The following is a 22,610-nucleotide window of genomic DNA, read 5'->3' as shown; positions in this document are numbered from 1 at the left end:
TATCACCATTTTACTTGAATGGAATGTTTTGCTGAAGAAGGAAAATAACACTTTAAAAAAGAGATGAAACTGAAGAGAAAACTAAATCTACAACAATGCATACATTTTCAGTGAGTACTTGGCCATAAAACTTTGACCGACGGAAGAGAAGGTTGCGGTTGTGGTCCACGGTGTCCCGGGCAGCGACCTCGCCGTACACATAGAGTGGCCACTTGAGGTCATTGTGCAGTCGAGTAATTTTGAAGGAGTAGATCTGCACGGTTGTCCCAGTGACAGCAGCAGGGGGCAGGGTGATACCGGGTGTGTAGTGTGTAAACTGCATAGGACTCAGAGTGGCTGCAGCACCAAAGCCAAAGTGTGAGCTGTCATCAAAAATCTAATATGATAAGTAAATTGAGCAATTGTCTTCTATTCCCTCACGTAAAGAATAATGAGGGAGGAAGTTGGTGATCTGCTGAAATTTCTTGAGGCATGTATAGATAGAGCAAACAGACTAGCTAGACATATAAAGTTGAGTAAGCTAAAGCAGCATACATGCATGCATGTTTAACTTACTCTTATCTTGGAACCGACCGCACCGTCCGGACTTGCTGCAGTTTGTATCTTCCCAGTATCGACGATGGCCGGCAAAAAGTCGCAGCTCGGTATTCATACCCTCTTTGAGACGTTCCATAGGGGATTTTGTTTCCTGCTGGTCAGGGGCGGCCTGCGCCACGACAATCTGCTGCTTCTTCTTGTGCTTCCACTGCTTCCTCTTCTCCTCCCTCTCCCTCGCTGCCTCCCTCTCCGCCTCCTTCTCCCTCTCATACTCCAACTCGTCCTCCTCCGTGAACATCATTGCCAGCTCATTCTTGTAAAGGCAGGGTCTCTCCCTGACATTGTGGGAGAGACGCAAGAATTCGTTGGACAGCACAATCTCCTTCTCATCATCCTCCTTCTCCTTCCTCTTCTCCTGTGCTGCTGCGTCCTCCACCGCCTCCTCGGCAGGCTTGTGGAAGAGATCCTTGGATATTTTAACTAATCTGGACGCTGTGCTAACCAGCTCTTCGCCCTTGTACGAGGAGATGGAGGCATGGGAGTTGGAGAGAAACTGTGACATGGATAGCATCCGGTGGCCCAAGTCCTCAGTGTCTTGGAGGATGAGATCGAAGTAGTTTACGAGTCCTTTGCCGTCTTCTCTGACCTGCAGTGATTCCATCTTCTTCTGGACGGAGAGGGCCTTGATTCCCTTTCGGGAGACCCTAGACGTTGTTGTTGTAGAGATGGTGTCCTCCCAGTGAGAAATCCCGGGAGTAAGAGAGTCAAGCAAGTCTTTGCGCTCCTTCTCCAAGGACATGATATCCTCTATCAGCATCCACAACTCATCAGGCTGCTGCTCTTTCCCGGATCCGCTCTCCCTCTCCATCTCCCTTCGTAGCAGGCAGCAGCAGCAGGAGGGACGAGATCGACCGGCCGCCCGCCGCTCTCTGTTTCAGTTTAGGTTTTAGGGTTAAGAGACGAGACAGACGTGCGCTCACGATCGAGGCCGAAATCCACGCCCGCGCGACCTAATCCACGCCCGCGCGACCTAATCCACGTTCCTTTTTTTGTTGGGTTGGTTCCCTTATTATATGTCGCCGTGCCGTGCATAATACCTACTGGTTTAGGTAGACATGTTTTAGGCCGGACTCAGCCTTGTACACGCGCTCGACAAATATATCCACGCGCGATCGACCAGCCTTGTACATGTTTTAGGTAGAAATTGGAGGTACGTACGCCCGTGCAGGCCGCCGCCGGATCTCGCCGTTTCCTCATCCTTTTCGCAAGCTCAGTCCGCCCCGGTCTGCGTCCTCTCCTCTACCTGAACTCGAAGAAGCGCCCAGAGCAATCATCTTGGCTGAAAGTTAACCCTAAAGCTGTAGGATCGAGTAGGTTATTCGCAAAAAGGAAAAATAAACCCAAGGCGGCTGCCGAAGCAGTGAGGAGGCCCAAAAGATGCAGATGGACAGGGGGTCGATCCCGTCGGATAAGAAAGACTTGGTAGACGCCCTCCGTCGTCACCGTGAGATCCTGAGGTGGGAGACCGATTTGCTGAGGAGCGAGATCACGTCCCGGAATCTGGCGACGATCTCCGGAAAGAAGGCTTATCTAAAGCGCCATGATGCCGATGGCGATGGGAGATCAATATCACCTCAGCTGCTCGACCACATGTCCCTCCACAAGATCAAAGAAATCGAACCGGTGAGTTTGCCCTACCTCACGGATAATCGTGAAGAGGCCCTGGATCTGCTCGTGCACGAGGCACACAAATTGGCCTACCGGATCCAGTCTCTGAGGAAAGAATTCAGTGCCACAATCCCCTTGGAGAAGCTCAGATTATTCCATCTCCTGTCGCAAGAATGTCTGAGGATCTCCGAAACCATAGCGACGCATGGATCGCCAATTTCTTGTGAATCTTCCGAGGATGCTGAAATTTCTCTTTTCAAAGAGCGCCGTAACGGCTGGGAATCTACTTGGGGCAGTCCGGTGTTACGGTGTGGCAGCTTCAATGATATAAGTAAGATAACAGTTCATCCACCTAATTTCCTCTTGTTAGTCAGCTTTGCTCCTTTTTAGAAAATTCAATATGGACTACATACAGAGCAAAATAAGTCTATATACATCCATATGTAATCCATATTGGAATCTGAAAAAGGTCTTATATTTAGTAATGGACGGAGTTTTTTTTTTAATTAATCTGCATGTCTCAATCTATGCAATCATAACGCTTGCTGCTTTGCTTCTTGTATAGTGAAGAGAATATTCTAGCCCCTTGATTTACTGATCTCCAGATTTAAATAACACTACCCACATTGATGATGCAGCCACACTGTCCCCTATGTACTCTACGCACTCTGCACCTCGTGTCATTGAATCCTCTCGTTACATCACCAAGGCCTTGCAGATCTACTCCTTCAAAATATTTGACCTAAATGAGAACTTGAAGTGGCCACTCTATGTGTACGGTGTGGTGGCTGCTCGAGACGCTGTGGACTTTAACCGCAACCTTCTCTTCTCTTGCTCCAGGGCTAACTGCCAAGTAGTCACAGAAAAGGTATGTATGAAATGTTTTTCCCCTTCCTCTTGTATGCATGTGATTTTTTGTAATTATACTAGCAAACATAGAAACTTAATATGTCGATATGGCTCAGCTAGTTCTTATAAGTAAGAAAAGCATAGCTTGATTATTAGTATTACTCTTGGCTGAAAACAACCTGATCGAAGCAACTCGTTTCTTTTATCTGGTTACTACATTTCACAACTGTACCTTCAGTAATATTGAACAGATTTCCTTCCTTCCTCCTAAAAGTCACATGCCCACCTACAGGTGATTGTCCATGCACATCTATATGGATGCAGACAATTAGGTATTTGATGCCTTTGTACCACAATGATGCAACTTGAATGCTCGATTGGGTGACTGGCTGCTACTTTTTTCAGTTAATGGGATACAATATTCAGTTAACAAGATACAATATTTAGGCGTCCTTGCAGGAAAGACATCCTATCTAGCTAGCTACTTGAGCATGCACTGGCGCTTAAAAGAGACGTCCAGGAGAGAAATAAAGATAAGAGGAAAAATAATAAAAGTTCTAGCAGGAGCAAAGCAGCATGTCAGTAAAAAGCAAGTAGCATGCAGATGAACTATGCCTATGCATCCCAGTAAATAAGTAATATCCATTTTGGCTAACTTTCCTGTGTAAACATGTCTTGCAGGACAGAACCTTTATACTCTATCAGTCTATCTATAGTTTGTTTACTGAAAATGGGAGCTTGTGTTCAATTTATGAGAAACCAAAAAGTCATCGAGTTTGTTCCTAAGAAAAGTTGTGATGTTCTATTTAAATTTACACCTTTATAATACTTTCCATGCTCTCTCATTATATGTTTGTCCGTTTCAGTTAAGCATTAGTAATGACAACGATGATGTTTGCAGGATCCTTTTTTGCACCTGACTGGCCCTTCTCGTGCAATTGTCGCTGACGAACCTGTTGACTTTGAAGTCGAGCTAAAGATAAAATTTGGAACAGATCAGTCCCAAGATATAGCATTGATCAGTGCTACTAACCACTACACTTCTAGAGGTGATGCTGCTTTTTTCTCTGGCCGCTCTTGTTCGGCAACATTGAGGCTTGAGACAGTTCCTAGAGCGGCCCAGGCAACTATATTGTCTATTCGAGTGGTTGGAGGAGTGTCTCTTTTCGAATTTGGAGGCCGGGTTGCTTGCTCGTTCTCTACTGAAGAGTATGTTGATCCCACATGCGAGCAAGTTGTGCTGGTTGAGTCTGCTGAAAAGATTCCTGAGGATGATGGTTACCTTACACTGTCAAGGAAGGTTGTTACGGCAGGACTACAAGGAGGATTGCAAGTTGCCATACAAGCCTATGGGGGATCTGACCGTCCATCCATATCCGGTCTTCTTTACTTCCCTTCCCAGTATTGCAGGGTAAGTCGGCGCACATGCTTGGTCGGTGGCTTTGAGGTGGAGGTAACTGTTGCTTGGTCGTGGTTTGTACATGACAAGATGGAAATCTTGTGATCAAGGGATCTACTACCTATCTTGCCCATCTACTATGTATCGCTACTCGTTAGTAAAAATGTTTGAATTATTTGTATGTCGGACAGCTATGCAAGTAGGATGGTGTCCCAACTCCCAACTGTTTGTGTAGAGTCACTTTATATTGTGTTATCTGATCTGACTATAACTTACTGTACTATGTTATACTTTCGGTTGCTTGATACGTCTAGTGCATTTAATTTCCCACCTGCTGCCATTGATGGGTTATTTGTGAACATTGCATAGGCCTCTGAGCTCGTGATCATACCAAATCAACATAAGGTGGTGACTGCAGGGTGCAAGTCTACTGCCAAGGAAGAAAAATAATTTAGAGGGTCCAGTGTCGAGTCCTCTAGGGATGGTAGATAGCCGGAGTTTTATTTTATTTTATTTTATTTTTTGCGGGGGAGATGACCAGAGTTCTCCAGTCACAGAACACGATCAAACCGAAGTTGTCACCACGGACACGGTTATTCTATAGTTCAAGCAGCTCGTACATAACTTATTTTGGCAACTTCAAATTTATTACTCAAAGACAAGTCACTAAGGGCGGGAACCTCTAACCGATACCCAATAAACTATTAGAGGAGGATAAATCTGATTCTCCTCGTCTAACGAGGAACCAACCGAACCCCAAAAACCGTTAGTCGAGAAAAACTTTTACTCCACAGCAGACGTGACTCTTAAATACACTTGACCGACTACTTGTGGAGTAAAAATTCCGCAACCAATTTCACCTCGCCTTCCACCGCCCCGCCCGCCTAATCCATGCCGGCGCACCCCCATCCTCACCAACATCCACTTTAGCACTGGATTGCCGCCGATAATGGCCGGATCCAATCACTCATGGCCATGGCAGTTCACCCTCCTCCCGCGTCGGCGCTAGTGCTTCTTCCTCCCACATCCCCGGTCTCCTGCCGCCGACCGCGCAACAGCAATACATCTTGGTGTCGTGCAGCACCGATGAGGGACGTGGGTCGCGGAGATAACCGACCGTGACACGGGCCGATTTGGGTTGGCTCCTTCCACTCCGCCGTGTGAGTGGTGTGCGAATACGACATCATGCAAGTCTGCTTCCACGACGCCAATGCCCGGCACAACTTCCTTGACGGCTTGTCGCGGTGGGAGCCTGTCGGGGTGGCCACCGCATGGGAGACATGGGAACACGGGAGACCCGCGAGCGCCTTGAGGAGTGGCAAGCAGACAAGGCGCACATGGCGGAGCTCCCCGAGCTCTACATGGAACGCATCGAGGCAAAGAGCCGGTTGTACGTGCTGGGGTGAGAGATCATCGACCTCTCGTCTAGCAACTCCAACGGTGACAACGATGATGGTGGCAACGGAGTAGGACATGGTGATACCAACGACTAGGGCCATGGCCGTCAAATCGGAAGGCTTAACGAATCAGAGTAGGAGCGCTTGGAGAACGAGAGCGGCATCGAGTAATTTTTAGTAAGTTTTTATGCAATGTAGTATAAATATTGTTTGTTGTAAGTTATCAAAATATTCGGAATTTGTGTAGTAGTTTTATGTAGGAGTTTTATGCAAGTTTGATGTAGTCTTTGAACCAAATTTGTGTTGCATTTTTTTACTCTGTTAAGTATTGGGGATCGGTTAGAGATGACATTATTTAGAAGAGCAAAGACACTCTCGGCTTTATCCTCCTCTAAGTTTTGTGGATCGGTTATTGATGCCTTAACATCAATGTGCAAGGTTGCACATTCAGGGCTTTTACACCGCATGTAGAAGAAGACTGCCTTGATCGGAAACAACTATGCAGACATGAGCATACATCCTTATGGTCTTATGGAGAGTTGGAGACGAAGCATCATGAGCCAATGTATGAGCTCGCTTCTTGTTCTCCCTTTTGATTTTGAAGATTCGGGTAATATCGAAGAAACTGCTAAAGAATGGGTCTGATTGTTCAATGCCATTGGTTTATCATCATCATCATCAGTAAGATAATCTACACTGCAAGATGAGGGCCTATGCGTAAATGCTTTTGAAAGGTAGATTTGATAATGCTAATAGATTTGATCTGTGAATCACCTATACTCTTTGTTTCTCATAGTACGAAAAATATATCTGAAACTATAGGTCAGGATGAGGGTCAGGTGAGCTTGCTCTCCATGATTAAGCCTTAATCAATCACACTGGGGTTGCCAATTGCAATGCAAGGAAGATGGAGAGCAGCAGCAGCAACATCATAAGCATTAGTGGAGAGGGGGTGCTTCTGCCAGAGCCGCTGCAGACGAGTCGGCCGACTATTGCGGTACGAGCACACCGATTGCTTCCTGGAACAACAGAATGTACAAACCAAACGGTTAGGAGGAGCAAAGATCCATTGAAGTGCCTGTCATGCGGAGATAAGTTCCATGTAAACTGACACAAGCTTATCATATCAGAATGGCACTGTATATTGAGAAATTGCTTGTGGGTGTGAGATGATTGCTATAGTGAAAGCAAGTAGCTTGCAAATTACTATGCTTACACATCTAAGTAAATAAGTAATAACTAGTTTGGTTAACTTTCCTGTGTCAACATGTCTTACAGGGCAGAACCTTTATACTCTATAGTTTGTTTACTGAAAATGGGCGGTTGTTTTCCATTTATGAGAAACAAAAAAATCATCGAGTTTGTTTCTAATAAAAGGTGTGATGGTCTATATAAATTTAGCCTTTTATAATACTTTCCATGCTATCGCATATTATATCTTCGACCGTTTCAGTTAAGCAATAGTAATGCTAATGATGATGTTTGCAGGATCATTTCTTGCCTTGGCTGGCCCTTCTCGTGCAATTCTGGCTGATGACCTTTTGCTGTTTTTTAGATTTCTTTGTTTGGGTTTGTTGAGTTGAGCCCTCAGCATGACCTTTTGCACCTTGTGTCCATACTCCATACTTTTTTTCTTTTTTTCCTGTTTAGACTATGTGTGTATCTTGTGGTAACTTGGCGTTTGCTTTATTTACACTACACCACAACACTTGATTAGGGGCAGTTAACTGCCGGGAGAAATACCTTATCAAGGACAAATAATCTGCCGGGAATTACCTTACTGCTGGCACAACTAAATATGGGCAAATAAACTGCCGGGAGAATATAAGTTACCGGGGCATGCGAACTGCCGGGATGATCCGCGACAGGTTTTCTGCCGGGATAACTGGGTCACGGCCCACTAACTGCCGCACCCTAGCACACTCCTCAGCCGCCGCTGAACAACCTCCTCATCCGCCGGCGAGCACCCTTTGCCGCTTCCTCCTCGACCTCCGCCGCACCGAGCGCCAGCTTCCTTCCCCGACCAACGTCGTCGCTCCCAAATACCCTCGGCAGCACCCCCAGCGCTGCCTCCCGACGCTTTCTCTCCGGCAGCACCGCGGCCTAGTACCCCGCCATCGTCCCTATCGACTTTGAAGTCAAACTAAAGATGAATGTGGAACATATCAGTCCTAAGATAAGGCATTGATTAGTTCTACTAACCACTACACTTTTAGAGATGATGCTGCTTTTTTCTTTGGCTGCTCTTGTTGGGCAAAGTTGAGTCTTGAGACACTTCCTAGAGCGGTCCAGGCCACTATCTTATCTATTCGTATTGTTGAAGGGGTGTCTCCTTTTAAATCTACAGGCCGAATTACTTGCTCCTCATCTATTGAAGAGTCTGTTGATCCCACATGTGAGCAAGTTGTGTTGCTTGATTCTATTGAATTTTTCCCGGGAGATGGACTAGATGGTTACCTTCCACTGCCAAGGAAAATTGTTTGAGTAGAATTAGATGTAAGATTAAAAGTTTGCATTCAAGGCTATGGGGGATCTGGTTGCCCATCCGGATCTGGCCTTGTTTACTTCCCTCCCCAGTACTGCAACAATAATCAGCGTACATGTCGTGTATGTGGCTCTCAGGTCGAGGTCACTATTGCTTGGTCCCGACTTGTGTGGGACAAGACATATATACTCTCCCGAGTGTAGTGTGCTATATTCCACATCTAATATGTTTTGCAAGTGGTATGTTAAAACATTGGAAGTATTTGTTTGTCGTCTAGCTATACAAGTAGGGTGATGTCCCAACTGTTTTCTATATCGACTCTACATTATGTTATTTGATCTGACTATAACTTATTTTACTATGTTTTCATTAATGATAGTTTTGTTCTGTGGAAATATGTAACGCCCAAGATGCAGTCCTAACTGCAATCCTCTCTAGAGTTAGAAGCACATCTCGAGTCGCCTCAACATATGACTTCATGACTTCAATGCATACACACATGGTCATATGTTGGAAACATCACAACACATACAAATACTAGAAGAGTAGTACAAGAATAATCATACTGCCTACAAATGCCATACATAGCTATATCACCAAACAGAGGTCACATGACCCAACATTACATTACAAGCATCTTCCAGAAGGCACGGTCCGAGTAGCGGATAAGAAGCAAATTGTCCTTTTTTTCAGCAAAGTAGCAGGTTTGTTTGTCTACCTATTCGTGGAGTGGTCTCTGAAGGCTGCAACACACATGTTAATTAGTGGAAATGCCGCAGTAGGGAATCTGATGGTGCGGGGTGGTCGTGTATGGAATCTAATCTGCCTCACCAAGTCAACGATTTGGATTTGACCATCTTACCACAGGAACTTTCTTGTATAATTTCCCCAACCTGAATACTCCTATATATTTACAGACAGCGACTCGCTGCTTTAGAGATGTCCTAAGGATATGCTATCAGCACATCCCCGTACAGGTCATCCAAAATTATTCTTTTACCAATAAAATATGGACAATCTTACTAGCATGCTGAGTTTTTTTAGGGTGATCTTTACCAATGAATTATTCTTCATGGAAAATGTGCATCTTCTAACAAAGCTAGCAATCGTACACTCTCAAGGAAAATCTGACAAAGCGATCCATGAAAAGGGAAACTGTTTCTTGCTTATAAGCAAAGGATCACATAAACTATATATAAAGCTCTACAGTACAAGATAAGAATGCATCACAAGAAGCAGAAGGAAACAGCACTGCTTACCCTTTTGCTCAAATTCTAATTCTGATTTTGCTGTTGTATAATACTCCCTCCGTTCCAAAATAAGTGACTCAACTTTGTAGTAGTTTTAATATAAAGTTGGTACAAAGTTGAGTCACTTATTTTGGGACGGAGGGAGTATATTGTAGAAACATCATTGTTCTTGACACAAAATTGTGCTATATTTATTTGTAGTAATCTAAAAGGAGTTTTTTTTAATGAAAAATTTGTACAGATTGTGAAAAAAAAAGCCAAGTTGAAACGTGAACAAATCTGTTGGTGAGGACAAATTTGGCCTTCCAGTGCAAACAAGTTCTGCAAATTTGTACAACTTGTGAAAAAGTAGATGATGAGAAATTTATAAAACATGTGTCATGAGTTTTGTAAAATTTATGACTAAACATGTGTCAGCCCGCTATTTAAGGCTGATATATGCCCTCCTCCTTCTACCTTCTCCTCCCTCTCCTGCCTCACCTACCTCTCTGCTCTTCCTCCAGATCCCTCTCCTGCGCCCCTGGTACGTGCATGCCTAGCTAGGTCCAAATGGAGGCGTCGAGCAGCACAATGCTGAAGCCGGTTTACTCCACGCCTCACCCTCTTGCCGGCGAGATGGTCCCGCTCACCCTCTTCGACCGCGCCACCTTGGACATCTTTGTCCCCCTCATCCTCGTGTACCCCGCACCAACTCCGTCCAACGAGGCGCTCAAAGAGGGCCTGTGCAGGGCCGTCGCGGTGTACCCGCACCTGGCCGGACGCCTCGTCGTCGACCACCAGGGAAGGCGTTTCATCCACGTCAACAACGAGGGCGTGCTTGTGGTAGAGGCCGCCGTCCCCGTCGATCTGACGAGCGCGGTCATCGATGGCAGTTTCGTCACCAACACCGATGGACTGTACCCTGCAGTGCCGCCGCCGGAGGTAATTAACTAACCATCTACAGATGTATGGCTCTACGCATTCTGGATGCTAACTAATTCTTGGGACATAAAATATAGGAGAGCGTCGGGGCGGCCCTTCTACAGATACAGCTCAACCGGTACAAGTGCGGCGGCCTCGCGATCGGCTTCAGCAGCCACCACCAGGTCGCCGACGGCTACTCCGTTAGCAACTTCCTCTCCACGTGGGCCAGCACGGTACGGCAAGGCCGGAACTTCACCGCCCCGTCCCCTTTCCTTGACCGTGCGGCGACGGCCGTGCCTCGGACGGTGCCGATGCCGGTGTTCGACCACAGGTCCACCGAGTTCGAGGGAGAAGGCGGCAGGTCGTACCCCGTTGTCCTGGATGCCATGTCCAAGATCAAGAACGTTACTGTGCGCTTTACGGCGGAATTCATCGCCGAGCTCAAGGCCCGCGTGGGAATCCGGTGTAGCACGTTCCAGTGCCTGCTCGCGCACGCGTGGAAGAAGATCACGGCGGCGCGCGGCCTGAAACCCGATGAGTTCACGCAGGTGAGGGTGGCCGTGAACTGCCGGGCGAGGGCCGACCCTCCCGCGCCGACGGAATTCTTCGGGAACATGGTGCTTTGGGCGTTCCCGAGGCTTCAGGCCCGGGACGTCCTGGGCTGGACCTACCGCGGCGTGGTAGAGGCCATCCACGACACCGTCGCCCGTGTGGACGCCGAGTACATCCAGTCATTCGTGGACTTCGGCAGCGTAGCGGACGCCAACGGGGAGGAGCTCGTGGCGACGGCGGCGGCCAACGGCACAATGTTCTGTCCGGACCTGGAGGTGGACAGCAGCCTGGGTTTCAGGTTCAACCAGATTGACCTCGGCACTGGGCCACCCTCCGTGTTCGTCACGCCGGACCTGCCCAACGAGGGCCTCATGATCTTCTTGCCATCGTGCACGGCACGTGGCGGCGTCGACCTCATCATGGCCATCCCGGAGGATCATGATATGGCGGCCTTCTACTCATTGGATAAAAGAGCCAAACCAAAGATGTAATATTAATACTCCCTCTAATCATATGATGATGAAGGTCGTTTTTTCACCGAGTCTAATCATCTCAAGACGAAGATGTGAGATAAACAGGCACCGCCGGTTCCGGTCTATTGACAAGCTTGATGATTTTTCTGTATCTTCATTTCCCTGTGTCGAATTCAAATATAGTGATGTGTAAATATATCTGCGAATTCACGAGGGTGTCGTGTCTTACAAATAAATCTCATGTGTGTACTTTGTTGGATATTTGTGTGGCTTTCGACATTTATTCAACATGATTATTATTTATTTAACATAATGTGGAATTATTAGTGTTATTAATGTTTGTGAGGGGGAATAATTGATGCAAAATTTCACTCGAGGAAGTAACACTCGATGTGCCCAAAGCGAGTGTGATGGAATACTATAGAGGAATTGATAGGTGGAATCTACTGGAATTTTATGTGTGCGTACATATTTTTTTCGCGAAATCACAGAGTGAAAGAGCTAGGTTTGTTTTGCAGTATCAGCTCTGCAAGCTGTTGACCCACATGATTAGGATTGAAAGTTGATCTCACACATACAATATAATCATAGCACATGACTCACACATGTGTGCTAGGGACTAGTATATTTAGACTCGGTCACTCGGAAAACTGGCATGTCTGATCATGGTTGGTTACATTGCTCAAGAGTCATATGAAATTTTCCAAAAATAGTTGAAAATAATAAAAACATTTGGAAATGGAGTCTATAAATAGGCTCATACTCTCTAGCCTCATTATGCATTGTGAGCGGTACCACAGAAAAGGCAGAGAAATTAGAGAGTAGACTGTGTAGTCCACAAGTTCCAACATACTTCCTGTCAAAACATTACTTGTGAGATTATTCTCAATGCAGTTGCTTCCAAGATTAGGCTTTGCTTGATCTTTCAAGGCAGCCATTATAATAGATTTTGACTTAGACAGGTGTTAAAGCTTGATAATAAGGGGACATGTGGACTCCGGAGTGCCTTTATTGCTTGGAACTTTGAAAAACACAGCGTAGCTACTGGCATATTGATGTTACAGAAAGGGAGACTTCAAAGTGCTTGACTGAAGTTCCTCTAAAAAAAGTGCTTGACCGAAGCACGGGGCACTACAGGAAAATCACACATTGCCGTATATCTGTCGGTAAGCCGATTGTCAAAACATGGTGCTTGGCTTACATGCATCTAAAAAAAAAAGTGCTTGACCGAAGCACTATGGAATGAAAAACTCACTGCAACAAAAGGAGACTCGGCTTACATCCAAATAAGCTGAGGCCCTGTTTGTTTCATAAGTCGTAGGACTTTTTTAAGTCCCAATTTATAAGCCATAAGTCCCTACCTGTTTGTTTACAGGGACTTATAAGTTCCGGGTCCCTACCTGTTTGTTTACAGGGACTTATAAGTTCATGTTGCACCGCTGCAACGAGGCTCAGGAGAGGGTCTGTCCGGCGATTGGAGGCACCGCTGCAACGAACCGAGGCAGAACGAATCGAGGCGGGGCGGCGACGGGGCGGCGACGGGGCGAGAGGCGGGGCGGCGACGGGACGGTGACGGGGCGAGAGGCGGGGCGGCGACAGGGCGGCGACGGGGCGGCGGCGGCGATTGGACCGAGAGGCAGGCGGCGTGCGGGCAACGAGCCTGGAGCGACGCCGGGTAGGTCCGGCCCGGAATAAGTCCCAATAAGCTCCTCCCTGAGAGTCTTATTTGATAAGTCCCCAATCACCACAATAAGTCCCAATAAGTCCCTTGTGTTTGGTTTAGGTGAGACTTATAGGGACTTGTTTAAGTCCCTGAAAACAAACATCCTCTGAGTCAGACAAAAAAAGTTATTGGCGTACGACAAACACTCAGCTTATATGAGAAATGGCCCTCGGCTTACAGTAGGGCTCGGCAAAGGGTTTTGCCACATGGCCGTCGTCGATGCACTTAACAGCTAGCGTGATAGCCATTGATATGAGCTGAGTACGTTCCCCTCGTACCCGGCTTATATTTCACATTTTTATGTTTTTAAAGAAAAAAGGTTTCGCCTCCCTGGTAAGCCAAGTACCCTCCCCATGTACTCGGGTACTTGGCTTACATCTGGCTTATAAGTCATGCTGCCACGTAAGCACCGTCCCCATTATCTTTAAATCAGGCTACTGCGCGGCAACGTTGTTGTCTTCTGCTTGCAGTAACAATTCCAACCCGTCTATTTGACCAAATAAAAAAGTTAGTTGCGCCAAAATTGCAGAGTTAGTTGTGCGCATCTGAACTGCAACTAATCCTTATAATTCATGCTTAAATGCGACAACCATGTCATCTGATGCAAGCAAAGGGTAGTTTACATGATCGAGGCCTTCTGGTGATCAAAACGTGGTTTTACGTAAACAAGGGTGTCTCCCCATTCTCCAAGCACCTTCCCTCTGACTGGCACATCGCCGCAACTCCGGTGACTCGCCTAGATTCACAATCGGAATCGACAAGTTTGCTGAGTGCCCAGTTCTTTGTCGTCTGTTTTCTGTCAGGCACTCAACGAATGACGCCCTAAAACGAGTGTGCTGGAAAACACTCGAGTGAACCAAAAACATGTGCCTGTGCCGAGTGTCGCCATAAAACTACTCGGCAAAGATAGGGCACTGGGCAAACGCAGCAACATGTGTCCTTGCTCGGCGCAGATGACGGCACGGCCTCGTTTTCCTAGTGTTTTTTATGTGACACTCAAGGATAATCCATTAGTACTATTAATGTTTGCCTAGTTTCAGAAGGTGGCACTCGGCAAATGTTTTTACTTATTTTAATCTGGTATACACTTTGCCGAGCGTCGGAGGCTTGGACCGAGATACGTGGGTGACACGGTGATGGTGCCGGTTTCCTCTTATCTGCGTGGTTTTTTGGTTCACAGATGCAGTTGCAGATGGAGTCGACGCTCAATTTTACTGGCTGTCAGTGGCTGGGCTCCCTACACGGGGTGTGATAGGTGGAAAGGCTCAAGGCTCCTCTGAAAGCTTAGTCTTTGACGAGGGCCGATGCCGGCGATGATGGCGCTCAAGGGCGTCTTTCTCCTTTGAGGGATTATTGAGGAGTGTTTCCTCTCCACTCGATAGCCGTTTAGTTGGATTTGTTGCTGCCATGTGGGTTGTTTAACATGTCTGAACCCTTTTTAGTGGTTGCAAGGTGGTCATGGGCGGTTCTGGGCAAAAGCTCATGTCTTCCACGGTGATGGATGCTGAAAACGATTATGCCCACATGCATTGTTTTTCCTTATTGAAGGCGACTTCGAAAAACCCGTCGCTTTTTGCCGGGTGGCGGAGTTCTCGCTGGGCTGGGATCGGCGTTGTTTTTTGGTTCTGTTTTGCTTTTCTTTTCTTTTTTTCAATTTGGTTTTTGGCTTAGTTTCCCTTGTAATAATCTGGGCCGCTCGATACTATTTGCCTTTTTCCTATCTACTCCCCCTGTTTCAAAATATAAGGTTTATTAATTTTTTTAAAAGTTAAATATCTCTGAACATCATAATTATGGGTTGTTGGAACATGATGCAAAGAAATGGGAGCATCTTTGATAATGAATCCCAAGGTGTTGGATGATGGAGAATTTTACTCAAGAATGGTTTCAAAATTGTGGGGCATAGAATGAAACAAAAGAACCTGAATTGCCTCAAGACCTGGATTGACATTTATCTTTGATTCTGTTATTCTGAGATAATTTGCTAAGTGTTGATAATTATCCTTCATGATACCGAGAAAATGAATTGCATAGTATCCTTTGTATTTTTCTTAGTATTACTTTCGTGGATTTTAAATATCTATTAATAGAAACGAAAATCCTGGATCTGCTCATATTCAAATTCGCTGGACTGATTCATATTCTAATTCGTAATTTTCTTATTATTACTTGGTTGAAAAAAGGGTAGTGGCTCAAATTCAAATCTGTCTGCTGACTTCTGGTGCAAACTGTACTACTACTTGTCTACTTGTAATTACGGGTCTGTGCGGTTGCTTAATATCACAGGAACTGCAGCAAAAAAGCCAGTTTGGACGTTCTGAAAGTCTATGCACTCCGTTGAAAAGCATACAGTATGCAATTTTTCCTTCCAATATTTCATACTTCTAGAAAGAGGATAGAAATATTTTCAATATGGAACATGTGACCCAAAGACTGGTGTCTCTTATCTATTCCGAGGAAATATAAGATGCGCCATGCACATCAGATTAATTGGTCGCTGCTGAGCTAGACTGGTAGCGACGAGGCACTACAAGAAACGGCAAACCCCCAGGAACAACTCGGTCAAGCAGGGCGGTTCCTCCCCCCGCCCCTCCACCGCCACCACCCAGAGGAAAATACCAGCATGAAAAGGGCTTAGAGAGGATCTTATTGTCTTAAATGGCAAGAAATGTGCTTAATGTATTAAATATAGAAACCGAATCTAGAAATGCCAAATTTTGGCATGTTATATGTTATTGTGTATGTTGATTATAGAAAAAGTCCGAAGGCAAAACGATGAAGCAACTGGCACTTTCATTAGAAAACCAGACTCGTTACCTATTGAACAATGATTCTTCCCACAACCTCTAGTTTCTAAGCAGTGTATGTCGCAATTTTTGCGAACCTTGTAAATATTTCCCACAACCTCAAGGTGCCATCTGATGACACAATGCCCAGTTTCATGCTTTTACAACTTCTTCGCATTTTTCAGAATTTGAACACCAATAAACTCCATGTTCGGGATCGACTCTTGGCACCCCGACGTTTGGAATTATTTTCCTTTTCCTCGACAAGGCCGACACATAGACTCAAAAACACACATAAAATTGTCAATCCATTTTTGCCAACTTTTTCATGCAGTTCAAATTTAAATTATATTTGTTAAATGCCTATAAATGCACTTAATGGTTTAAATATAGCAAATGAACCCGAAAAAGGCCAAATTTGACATGTAACATGTGATTGTGTATGTTGAGTGTTCAAAATGTTTCAAGGTCAAAAGATAACGCAAATGACACTTCGCCTTAAACCTGACATGTCACCTTCCTGACCCAACGATTCTTCCTTGGAGATGGTTCGGTTTCTAAGCAGTGTACGTCATCACTGTTGCGGAACCTTCTCAAATTTGAGATACTTTCAAATATTATACACATACACCTAATCGGCTGATGATGGACACCGAGTATGGTTATCCATTAGACTATTACTTCGTCCAAAGTCCTTGTGCCGTCCTCCCCAGGGTGAAATGAGCGCTCACAAACCCTAACCGCCTCCACCATCCTTCACCCTTCACTTCCTACTCACCGCCATTGGAGGAGGCCGCCGGGAAAAGCTCGTCCGACGGATGGCGGAGGCGGGGCCATCTCCTTCCTGTCACAGCGACATGATGGTGGTTGTCGAATCTGTCGGCGATCGACATTGTTGGCACCTCATCTATCGGCTGTGGAGCTGCTCCACGAGCTAGGGGGCCCTCTTGCACGCCCGTCCAATGGTAGTTGTTTTCCTTGCGCACCCCTTCTAGTTATATGCGGCTATCATCAGTGACTACAGTAATGAGGCAACCACGATAGCAGCGCGAAATACTGATGTGGTGGAGGGGGTGGTTCTGCTATGGCTTGCCACATCTAGACATTGTCGGCTCTCCACATGTGCGGTAGCTCATGTTCGCAAGCATGTCTTTGATCGTGCAGTGATGTCCCTGGAGGGTTATGCATACGAGCGGCTGTCCCCGGACATGTATGCTGTGGAACGGTGTGTATTTACCATGGTATGTGGGTGTACCCCTCCATGCAACATCATTTTCTTCAGCAAGTGGTGGCGGGAATATACTGTGACTTCGGTCTAATGGTGCTCTCCGAGTACCCGGTCTTAAGTTACGAGGTTAAAACCCTGTCCAACCTTTAATGGTCACGCCTGTCAATGATGAAATCTACGCTTCGCGTCTTTGTTGAAGGCATTGCTTCGGAAATTCCTTCAACGTCTCTCTAGGGTAAAAACTCAGAATTAGAATTTGGGTGATTGGATCTGGCAAGGGCGGCACATGGTCGCTGTTCCTTTCCTGGAGGCATTGATTGTGGAGGATCTTTCTTATAATTCGTGTGTTTTCAAGGATTGTAGTGGTGTTGGTGCTCACTGGAGGTATTTGGTATCATTTTGATTTTACTTCCTCCAATCCTGGAAATTAGAAGACGTGCTCCAGGGGGCCCTTTTTAAAATATCATATTTCCATAGTGCAAAAGGATTTATAGATACAAAAATACATACATAACACATTTGAGGAAAGTTTCATAACAATATACTTTCCTACGTGGTGTAGCAGAAAGGACAAATACGTACCAGAAAATGGCCAATAGTTTTTTGCTGTTGGGGCTGGAATTTTCTTTCCTGCATAGCTTGCAAATCGTACCATTTTTTAAGGAAATTTCACATATCCGTCATGAATATGTTTAAGTTTTCACATAATTTTTTGAACCTGGAAACGTCATTTTCAAAGATTTTCAAAAAATGGGCTCCAAGGAGCATGTCCTCCAAAATTTCGCACCCCTCCATTCCTCCTTATAGCGTGCATTGTTTCTATCTCCAATACCAAAGAGTGGGGTGGAGCTGCATTTTGGACCAAAATAGCCATGTATGCATGTGGTGTTTGTCCAACTCATGTGCGTGCCCCTGAATAGAGGGTTACTTTATGCATGTCCCGTGAATCAAACAGTGTTGATATTGCCAAAATATGCTCAACGCTGCATATGCGCACTACATTGCGGATTTTTTACAGAAAAAAAACCATATGTATGGTTCAGTCAGGATTTGTGAGGAAAAGAACGAGGGGAAGCATCTGCAAAAAAAAAAAAAAGAGGGAAAGGAAAGGTGCACGAATGACTTTGCTTTGCTCGGGACTTCGGAGCCTCCCGATTGGAGCAGCTGCTGCCCAGGAAAGACGACGTTTAACCAACACCCTCTCCAACCGGGAACCGCTAGATTACGTTTTCTAATCGGTTTGGTAAGCGAGAAAGGGACGTGGACATTCTTTTGTCAAAGGATACACACTACTACGTGCTGTACATTTGCTACCCGGCCGGGTCAACACCACGCCGAGAAGGTTGGTTAGCTGGACAAAGCATAAACAAAAACCTGATTAAAAGAACTAGATTGTCATAATCTCTCTCTCTCTCTCTCTCTCTCTCTCAATGCCAGATGTACTCTGCCGTCACAGATGCATAGAAAGTCGCGATCGAAGCCATGGATGGATGGATGCACTGGACCAGTCGGTACAAAGTTATTATAACTGCTGCACGTTTGCCCAAAGTCAAGGTTGAACAATGTACAGAGACATGACAGTGCTGCAACCAGCACCATACGTGTGTGTGCTTTATTTAGCTAGTAGGTTCCACGGGAAGAATGGGTAGGTTTGAATATGACTAGGGTTTGTATATATATAAAGTAAAGCGACCGTAGCGGGTTTGGACCAGCGGGTTTGGACCGGCATTAGTTTGTAGTACTAGTAGTATCGTGATCTGATTTGGTTGTTCGGTTTTGCCGCGTATGCTGGGTACCTCCCCTCAAAGAACACATGCATGCACCCTGTAGTTTTATACTCCCTCTGTACCAAAATAGTTGTCACTGGAGTAGCTGAACTTCAGCTACTCCAGCGACAACTATTTCGGTACAGAGGGAGTATTATTTACTAAATTACTTTAGTTTGGACTTTGCCGACCCTTCAAAAAACTTATTTGGACATCTAACACCAAGTTGAAGGCGCGATATTTGCACACCGCCGCACCCTACTGGTCGGCACATTTGACTTTGGTCCGTCACCGGTCATCGATCGTATCGCCAGCGGCACCTGCCATAGTCGCCAGCACGATTGGCACATCTCGGTTGGAGGTTCTAGCTTTACCTGGTAGATACTTCAAGCTAACTACATTTTTCTCAGAGGATTTCGCTTGATGGGTGGGTTAGGAATTTGCGAGTCAGATATAGGTGTGCCTGATATGCCATAGTACATGCCATTTTAGAAGCGCAAAACAAATTATGGGTTGCCAATGTAAACGGCAAATCTTTAAGTTTGTATCGCTATATTGTATGGCATGTTTAGACATGACAAAGCCATGGATGGTGACGCTATAGAATAACACGTTTTACCTAGGACATTGGCACATTAATATATATATAGTGGTACTATTCTAATTTCGGGATTAGAATAACTATTTGGATCGTAGCTCCCTATATAGGGCCCGCCGGAGGTTCCTGAGATCTGAAAATGCCACCGAACAGAAAAAGAAAACCACCCAAGGCCGATCCCATCGCCCGCAACCTCCTGCCCCACCTACCTCCCCGATCCAGCCCAACCCCCCGCCCATCCCATCCCCAATCCCCGGCGTGCCTCCCTCCACCAGCCCCCCGTCCCCGGCGTTCCTTGGCCTCCCTGGCCCCGCGCGCCTCCCACCAAATCCGGCGACCAGGGAAGGTCCCGATCAGGCGCAGGGGTCGCGCGCGACCTCCTGCCGCCGCCCGTTCATTGACCCGGATCCGTCCCTCGACCCGGATCGCGCCGCCGCCACCGTCCATCGCCCCACATCGCGTCGCCGCCATCGTCCATTGCCCCACATTGCGCCACCACCACCGTCCCATGATGGGGATCGCGGTGCAGCCACCGTCCCACGATGGGGATCGCGGTGCAGGAACTGCCCCACGACGGGGATCGCGCCATTGCAACCTCCATCGGCCCACCTCCCGTCGTCGGGATCATGCTGCCGCGCGACAACCACCGGGATCCTCCCACCGTGCGACCTTCCTCCACATGCCGTCGTGAACTTCTTCCACCGGCCACCGCGACCTTCTTCCCTCCCCTTCCTCGCTGCAGATGAGCTAGCGGGCCGCCATAGCCGCTCTGCCACCAAAACGCCATCGCCTCCGACGGCCCCTCCCGCATCACCTCCGCTTCCCGCCGCCAACCACGGCATGCGGCGCCCTCCGGCCCCGCCACTTTCATCCGACCCTGCTAGTGTCTAGTACATCGGCCCTCCCTTTCATCAGATATATTGGCCTCTGGATCCTCTGACGACCACCACGGCTGAGATCCAATGGATGTTGCCGGCCTTGAGTAGTGGTTGCCGGCGCCTGTGTTTCTCCTGACCAAAACTGATGCATTTCTTCTTGTTCTTCTTCAGTTTTGTTGACTGGTCTTAACGGTCTCCACTGATTGGTCTGTAGGTGATATGTGGATGATTAGTCTGAATGATTGGTCTGAAGTGCCACTGAAGACATATAGAAACTATACTTCACATGTTTCACTGGTTCGAGAGTGTGTCTTGCAATTAGTCTCTGCCCCACCTTAAAACAAAATGATAAAATGATTCATCTACTCCAAGCGTGTGTGTACGTGGATTCGATGGATTTGGTTTTTTCTCTAGTAACTAGCATATTTGGTGAATGTGTGAAGTCCTGCTACAACTAACAGAGAAGGAAAATCACCAATGAACCTCATTTTGAGATAAAATGGAACAAATTTGGAAAAACTTGGCAAGCCCAGAGTATGTCACCACCCATTTCTTTTATAAGACAGTCGTGTGTGCGTGTGTTTGGTGTGCTCGTACTATGGGTATGCTTTTCCTTTATTTTTTGAATAAATCAGAAGTTCATACATACAAAAAACTGAAGTTCAAAAAATAAATGTTTGTATGCATAATTCACATGCGAAATAATGTATTTTGTGTGTGGGTGTGTGCCAAAGACCACAAGTTCAGATGAGGAAAAAGTAATGAAATCAAACCTAAAATTGTTCATTGCACACGTTTGAATAAAAAAGAGGAACACACCATCAAAATATCACACAGAAGGTCAAATTGAAATAACAAATATAGTCCAAAAAAGAGTAATTAGAAAATGGATTTCAAAAACAAACACCCTAGAAGTTTAAATTAAAATAACAGAGCGGCTCAATGTTTACCGAAAACTCGGATTTAACCGCCAATAAAAATTAACACCAAGGACTTCAAATAAAAAATGGAGCAGATAAAAGTTTATATAAAAATGTGTTTGCTCGTTTCTACAACCATAGAAGATCAAATTGAAAAAAAACAAAAGGTAGTTTGATATTTCCCCATTTCTAAAATAGAAACGAAGAAGTTCAAAACAAAAAAACCGATAAGTTCAAATTTTAAAATAACTGACAAAATAATGAAAAGTAAGAAGTTTAAGCAAGAAATAGAATAGTTCAAAATTCATTAAAAAAGATTTTGTCGTTTCTAAATAAAAAAACTCTACAAGTTCAAATTTAAATAACGGACTGGTTCAATATTTCTTACAAACCTAGGATTTTTTTGTTACTAAAAAATAAACCAAGAAGTCCAAATTACAAAAATAGAGAAGTTCGATATTTATCAAAAAACTTCAAATTTTCCATGTTAGTAAATAGAAAATATGAAGAAGTTCAATTTTAAAAAAGGGTAGTTCGATGTATATGGAAAACTCAACTTCTTTCTGTTTATAGGAAAAATAAATGTATGAAGTTCAATTTTATTTAAATGTTTGATGCTTCTTTAAAAACATTTTTTCGGAAAAAAGACTAAGAATTTCAAATTAAAATATCATGGAAGTCCGTAGTATACAGAAAACTCAGATTTTTCTCATTCCTAAAGAATAAAATGGAGAAGTTCAAATTAAAGTAAAGGAACAAATAAAAAGTTTAAAAAGATCTTTCCGCCTTTTTCTTAAAACTAGAAGTTCAAGCTAAAACAACAACGTGATTCGATGGTTATTTAAAAAATATAGGATTTTACCTTTTTTTAAACTCATATATATGTTGTTATTAAAAAAATCAACCATGAAGTTCAAATTGAGAAAACATTGAAATCCGATGTTTGTTTGAAAAATCAAAAACAAATCTTTACCAAAAAAATGCGAAGTTCAAATAAAAAAACAGAGAAGTTCAAAGTGAAAACTACTAGCTATTCAACTACTACATGGAGTGCTTTTCATATACGAAAAAAAGAATAAAAAGACAAGGTCTAAAAAGACATTTAGCTAGAAGTTCATGTGATGGGCCCCGAAAGTTCAAATATTCTTGTAAAGGAGCACTAGTAGAAAAAGGGCCTACAGTCCCGGTTGGTGAGGGC

At 45.2% G+C, this 22,610-nt stretch overlaps 2 protein-coding genes across 2 annotated transcripts; both read left to right on the top strand.

The window, feature by feature from the left end:
• The first annotated feature begins 1,974 nt into the window (after positions 1–1,974).
• On the top strand, positions 1,975–4,674 carry LOC119361547. The gene is made up of 3 exons (XM_037626705.1): positions 1,975–2,536; positions 2,844–3,073; positions 3,956–4,674. The coding sequence occupies exons 1-3, from the start codon at positions 1,975–1,977 to the stop codon at positions 4,556–4,558; spliced, it is 1,395 nt and encodes a 464-aa protein (XP_037482602.1). The 3' UTR covers positions 4,559–4,674.
• A 5,460-nt stretch (positions 4,675–10,134) lies between these two features.
• Positions 10,135–11,531, top strand: LOC119368982 (tryptamine benzoyltransferase 1-like). The gene is made up of 2 exons (XM_037634068.1): positions 10,135–10,506; positions 10,584–11,531. The coding sequence occupies exons 1-2, from the start codon at positions 10,135–10,137 to the stop codon at positions 11,529–11,531; spliced, it is 1,320 nt and encodes a 439-aa protein (XP_037489965.1).
• The last annotated feature ends 11,079 nt before the right edge of the window (positions 11,532–22,610 follow it).

This window comes from Triticum dicoccoides, chromosome 2B, assembly GCF_002162155.2.
Source record: "Triticum dicoccoides isolate Atlit2015 ecotype Zavitan chromosome 2B, WEW_v2.0, whole genome shotgun sequence".
Taxonomy (NCBI): domain Eukaryota; kingdom Viridiplantae; phylum Streptophyta; class Magnoliopsida; order Poales; family Poaceae; genus Triticum; species Triticum dicoccoides.
Note: the sequence above shows the minus strand (reverse complement) of the source record. Positions and strands in the feature narration are given on the sequence as shown.